Below are 6,686 nucleotides of genomic sequence, written 5' to 3'. Positions count from 1 at the left end.
GGATGTACACTTGTGCCAAGAGACTGGGTAATTTTTTGCTTGTGTTGACTGTCTTTAAAAAAAAAAGCCTGTCAAAATGTTCTGGAAATCCCTGATTACCCAGGAAAGGATAGGATATGTTTTTGTCCAGATTGCAAAAGTCCAGAATAGTTGTTTATCTTTGTGCACATACAATGTTACATAAAAAAAAGTGTTTGTTGTAAAAATACAGTATATTTTAACATTCTCTTGATGCACACAGGAAAGTCATGTAGTCTATTTGTATATAAAAAGGAAATTTTCTATCTAAAATTACGTTTAAGTAACATGTGTATATATATAAAATGTGGAATATATGGCATGTATGAGATGTTCGCAATTGTTTTCCCCGACACTTTGATAAGATCGGTCTGTGAAATTCACAGAGAATGACCCCTTTTGGTGTTAGTCTAATTTCTAGCCCAAACTCTTGGGCGGAAGGATTGACCATATTTCCAGTCTGTGTGATGGGGTCAATTGGAACCCTTTTTCTGGGGGAAGGAGGTGAGGGGAAACAACAAAATCTCTAGTTTGGAATTTTGTGATACACAAAGATTTTGAAGATGCTTCAATCTTGCCCTTCTTTTAAGGAGTGGACTGAATATATCTCCAAATTTGGAGCCCCTAAATTGTTTTTTCTCTGCTCATATACTCAACCATACACTTGTCAAGACATGTTTCTCAATTTTTATTCTCTCCTCAAATTCAACCAACACAACATACCCACTGAAATGTTTTATTTCATTCTTGGAAATATACAAATTGTTTCATTTACACACACACACACAATGACACACATATTTGCTGTGTCCACACGTTCTGGACACCATTATATTGCTGACACCTCTTTACATGCTCACGCTTGCTCTCGCTCTCTCTTCCTCAAAGAACCCTGTCAACACCAATCTCCTAAGTCTGTCAAATTGAGAATGGGATGTTCATGAAGTAGCAAACAGGTACACTGTCTTCAACAACAGGATTGTCTGTCCCCGAAGTGTCCATCTGACACACTGCAGGCTGTGGCTGAAGGTAACACATTGATCAGGCACTGACAAGATTGAAGAGGTTCACCACTGGAGCTGGCACAACACAATCCCGCTTTCCCCACACTGTGTGCGTGTGGTCACTTTTTCTGTTTCTTGGATGATCTGAGCATATGTTAAGGATCAACTCCATGGCAACAGAGCTGGAAACAGCTATCTGGGGTGTGGGGGGGAACCCCTAACTACAACAAATACAGCCACACAAAAATACATATGTACCAACTGGCCAATGAACTTCCAGAAAACTTATCGTCATTTTTCAAAGAACTGAAAAGCTTTAAAAAAAAAAAACCACCTACACATGCACACACAAAGAAGAAAAAGGGTGCATATTTGCTTCAGAGTGTTATGTTTTCAGTTCTTATAAAAAAAAAAAAAAAAAGAAAAAGGATAAACACAAACAGAAAATATACCAGTTCTATGTTCTGGATTTCAATGTACTCCTGTTGGCTGTTACTGCGACATTTCCTGCAGAATGTGTCTGGCTGAGATGCAGCAAACATCTGCAGACTCAAGTGGTCACTTCTACATGAGCACGACTCCACTACCTGGGGTCTTTTATTTAAATTTGAAAATTTTTTCTCCCCCAAAACTATTAGAAAACAAGAAAAGCAGCAAGTCTGTGAACAATTACTGTTGTTACAATCAGAAATATTTCAATGAAAAAGGATACGATTTCTTTTCTTTGCTCTTCGCTCGTGGAGAATCATCAGATGTTGGCGTGGCGTCCTGAAAATGTAAATAATTAGGGGTAAATATTCACTTGTTTATAATGATGATACTTTTCAACTATTATGAACAAGGTTTCAAACTATGAATTACATGCTATGAAGCTAAAGGTTTTAAACTCTCCACTGAAGCGCTCTTTCACATGGCTGCATGCTCAGGCATATACTGCCAATAACACCGAGTTGACATGTGTCTACACACAACATATGCTTGATCAACAATGCTGACATTTCCCCCCAAGAGTAATCCCTTTTCTTTATTTATTCATCTAATTCCTTAAAACCCCATCAAAAGAACTGGAGACTTGCAACACCATACATAATGTTTTGTAAATGTTTCCCAGTGTCACACAAAGAACACTTCACCATTTGGAATGACCCCTTTTCTTCAAAACGAATCTCTTCATTTGTTTTCAGTTCTAGTCAGTGATTACTGTAAGAACCACCAAATGACTGGTCAGAAAACCTGCACGTGTTATTCTGCCTCAAACTACTATCTACATGTTTAAAATATACACATTCATCATCATGTTGTTAAAAAAAAGAATTAAAAAAAAAGGGCTTCCATCAACAAACTTGCCATGAATATTGTCACTGTTACAGTGTTAGTACTTCAATCGTGCATAAATCATTAGAAACTAAGGCTGAGCAGAAAATACAGTGAAAACTACTCAGCACCTGCAAATACTGGAGACAGGATTGTACATGTGAATGTGAAGGTCGAGTTTGCAAAGTGTAAGCCAGAGGTCAACAGTCAACAGGGAAAGCGATGTGCATATGTTAATGTCAAGTTTACAATATCTAAGCGAGGGTTAGTGTTTCTGATTACCTTTCTGCTTTCTTTGATTTTGGTCACACCATCGTGCCGGTTCCTCTCGTTGCTGTGACTGCGGTCTGCTCTTTCCTCACGGCTGCGATTTGAGGAGCCATTCTGTTCCCCGTTCAACTTACTTTCTGTGGACACATCACTCCGCAGGTCAGCCAGTTGTTTGCAAACACTATCTCCACACTGTTTTAACACTATCACACCCTTGGTTTCTTTCTTTCTTTCTTCCCCCCGCCCCCCGTCATTGCTCACGAAAATAGATATTCAGTTGTAGTGCAATTCAAAGGTTAATAATTATAATATTATGGGTATTTATAATGTGCTCTATCTTAATAATTATAATATTGTGGGTATTTATAATGTGCTCTATCTCTGTAGCCTGGGGCCCGTGAGTGCTAAACAGGATTTCCAATAATGTGTGTCCCTGACACTTTGAAAATGAAAGGATGCAACTGAACTGGGTACACTGTAAAATTTTCTATTTATAGCACAAAGACATACACACACACAAAAGAGTGGAAATGATGCATCAGGGCTTTAGTACCTCTGAAATGTCTGTGTAACTCACTTGAGGAATGATGGTCATAGTACTCCTCCCCACGGCGTTTCTTCATCTCCACCTCTCCTCCTTCCACTGAGTGGTCCTGGTACAGTGATTTTTGACACATTATACTCTTGTTACACATGGAATTCTAAACACATTTTCCTTCTGTTACACATGGTGGGAATTTTACAGACACATCATACTCTTGTTACACATTGAGGGAATTAAAGGCACATTATACTGTTGTTACACATGATGAGGATTTTAAAGAGAGACATTATAGTTATACTCTTGTGACGCACAGTAGGAATTTTATGGACACATTACAGTTATTACACTTGGTGGGGATTTTAAACACGTCAGTTGAACTGTTGAAGAGGACCGAAAAGACACTTAAAGATAAATATATATATATATATAATATATATATGTGTATTTAATTCACTGTTGAATAATCTGTGATACAATATTTGCCTTTTTCTACAAAAAGAGTGAGAATGAATTCTAAGCTGGTCTTTCATATCATGGTTATTTCCCCATCCCACATGTTGCTGTTTTCTTCATCTGTTGGGGAAAATGTTAACTCTGAAATGATATGAACATTAACTTTGTTCAATTATAAATATGAACTTTTTTTTTTTTTTTTTTTTTGTAACAAGCATACCGAGACTTGTAAACTTTCATTTCTATACTCACACACCACAGACACACTCCAGATAAAATTTTCCTATTCCAAATGATCCTACACTTCCAGTCACACTTACAGACTGACAAGTATTTCACTAACTGCTCATCAAATTATTACTGCACTTATGAAGAAGACAGCACATGATGAAAACATCACATACCCTTTTCTTCTCTTTGCGTTCTTTGCTGTCTCGTTCCCTCTCCGCAAACTCTCTCTCTGAAGGAGGACTCTGTTTAAAAAAAAAAAAAAGAAAAAAAAAAAAAAGAAAAAAAAAAGAGATCATACTCAGTAACAGTATTCATGCAAAAGAACAAAGAAACCAAACCAGGGGATGTAGGTGGGTGGGTGGGTGGAGGTGACCAGTGAGCTGGGTGGGATGGACTGATCTCAAAATACATGGATAGTTCATTGGCCAGGAAAGCTGAAGCCAACTGGATGCCATTATTGTTTCTCGTACCCAGCCGTCAGTCCATTGACAAGTTGTGTGCTACCTGGTGGTAGTTTCTGAACTGCATCTTCGATGAAATTGTTATGCTTGCCCCTAAGACATGCCAAATGTTTTGTCTTGATTGAAATCTGCCAATGGTTCATCTACCAAAGTTATCGCAAAACAGTGCAGTGACACATGGTGCAAACTTGCAGTGGAGACACACACAGGAATGTCAGCTTAACTAACGCCGCGAGTAAGTGAAAGCTTGCAGTGAAACCAGCTGAGCACTCGGCTATGCATATGGAGTCACCGCTTCGCACTGTACTGACATGAGAAGCAAAATGGCTGATTGAACACTTCCACTGGCTTCAGTTAGCAAAGGGACTCAAAGAAGGCATGCCCTACCCATGTATTTTTAGATCAGTGGGTGGGACAGTGTGGGACAGGAAGAGGAAAAGCAGGGGGCTGGGATGGACAGATGGGTGGGAAAACATTGAAAACACAACAGATGACTGAAACTAAGCAAGGAGGACTAAAAAAAGAGACAGTAACAGTATTTACTGGATCATTAACAAGACAGGATTATTTCCCCTCTTCCTCTCAGACTGAAACTTGGTCAACAATTCCTGGTAAACTGACTGAACGTCTGGATCTTAACATCCAGGGCTACAAAATCACTAACACTTAAAAAAAAAGTTGTTAAGCATTGTGCTTATTCTAGTGATAATAATTTAATATCTTCTTCTTTTTTTTCTTCTTTTTTTTTTAAGAACCATTTTACTGATATTGATCAAATTCAAAAGTACCTTGACATATATATGCACAAGTAAGATGTTCAGAACTAAGATCAGGGTAATTAGGAAATTCTTTGGCCACTTCTCTCAAATTCTACAAGCACATTTAACAGTTTGTGTTTCAAGGTCAGAAGATAAAGAACAGCATGACATTTGTATTCACAGTTCATTCTATGAAATTAGACATTATACAATTGCAGAACTGAATTTCTAAATCAAGGGTGGGGGTCAGGGGGGCATGAAGTTGGGGAGTGGGGAATCCTTTTCCTGGTTCCAAACAAGACACAAAAATTTTTTTTCATACTCTGTTCCACTATGCCGTTCACACAAGCTATCAACTGGGGTTTTTATAGCAAGGTCAAGCAAGAATGAAAGTGATACTGCAAAAGGAAATGCCTTCATTTAGTACAAAACCAATATCAAAAGAACAAAACAACCCTAAACAGTGTTAATGGAAAAGTTTTAACTTTCTGATAAAACTCTAGAAACTTGTTTTTCCTCAATTCGGAATGGAGAAATATTGAAACTCATGTTCCAGAAAGACCTTAGCCGACGGTCACAAACATTACTGTTTCCAACACTACAAAGAGCCAGATGCAGTGATCACTGTATATAGGGACATTCAGAACTAAATGCCCCGGAAACCATCACAACCATTCTCTTGCAGCTTGAATATCCAAAGCAAACCTGCCCCAGACCCCCCCCCCCCCCCCCCCAAAAAAAAAAAAAAAAAAAAAAAAAAAAATACTGATTTATTACTGAACCCTCCAGCAACAATATCACAGCTCACATGGAGATGATTATTTGTTGTTGTTTTTTTTTTGGGGGGGGGGGGGGTTGGTGCCAGACATGTTGCATCTCCTCAGACTTGTTTGTAGTTACTACCCAACAGAGCAGAAACTTCATACACTGATACAGCTGTCAAAATCCCACATACTCTATTTTTATTACTAAAACCATTCTGGGCTGGGAGGGCCAGTTCACACATATCAAGCAAGAACAACAAATTTCCCTTCTGATGGCGGTGCACGAAAATGAGGAAAAATAAAGGGATACAACCCATCCTACAACTTTCTGGTGCATTACCTTGGGTTGTTTCCCTTAGAATGTTCTGTGACTCCAGAACACAAGCTGGAGTGAGAGATCTTGTACGCAGGATACATTCACATCAAATGCTAGTGGCAAGAGGTTAAAGGATTTACTCATACCCTGCATGACCTGTACATCTACTCTGGTTCCACAAAGATTTGAATTGTTCCTGTCATTTGCAGCATTGTAATATCCAAGAGATGGAACGGACACCCCAAAATGTCTTTTCCATCTGTCATCTTGCTCGCTACTCTTCAGAGCATTAAACTTTTTATTTATTTTTTTTTTAAAATCCAGCTTCTTATTTCTTTTGCTCTGTTCTTATGTATATGATGGACTCAATGATACTAAAGAGTTTAAATTATTTTGGAATTATATCAACAGAATTTTAGTTGAAATAGTACAGTAATGGAGACTGGTCTCAGCCTACACCTTGCTGTTTATGTACTGGTCCATCCCATCGTTTAAAAAGGATTGCATTGTAAACGCCTGGTATTTGTCTCTAACATTACATACAGCTTATGAA

At 38.3% G+C, this 6,686-nt stretch overlaps 1 protein-coding gene across 1 annotated transcript in view; it reads right to left on the bottom strand.

Annotated features, from left to right (window-relative positions):
* Window positions 1–61: 61 nt before the first annotated feature.
* Window positions 62–6,686, bottom strand: part of LOC143283754 (THO complex subunit 2-like) — a 72,683-nt gene continuing 66,058 nt past the window's right edge. Inside the window, exons 36-40 of the mRNA XM_076590071.1 lie at window positions 4,008–4,076; window positions 3,184–3,259; window positions 2,619–2,743; window positions 1,735–1,790; window positions 62–1,166 (exon numbers count right to left, since the gene is read on the bottom strand). Coding sequence (XP_076446186.1) covers window positions 1,142–1,166; window positions 1,735–1,790; window positions 2,619–2,743; window positions 3,184–3,259; window positions 4,008–4,076 — 351 coding nt within the window. The 3' untranslated portion in view covers window positions 62–1,141. The remainder of the gene's footprint in view (window positions 1,167–1,734; window positions 1,791–2,618; window positions 2,744–3,183; window positions 3,260–4,007; window positions 4,077–6,686) is intronic.

The sequence above is a fragment of the Babylonia areolata genome, chromosome 7 (assembly GCF_041734735.1).
Source record: "Babylonia areolata isolate BAREFJ2019XMU chromosome 7, ASM4173473v1, whole genome shotgun sequence".
Classification (NCBI taxonomy): Eukaryota; Metazoa; Mollusca; class Gastropoda; order Neogastropoda; family Buccinidae; genus Babylonia; species Babylonia areolata.
The sequence above is the reverse complement of the archived record's forward strand: the minus strand, read 5'-3'. Positions and strand labels throughout refer to the sequence as shown.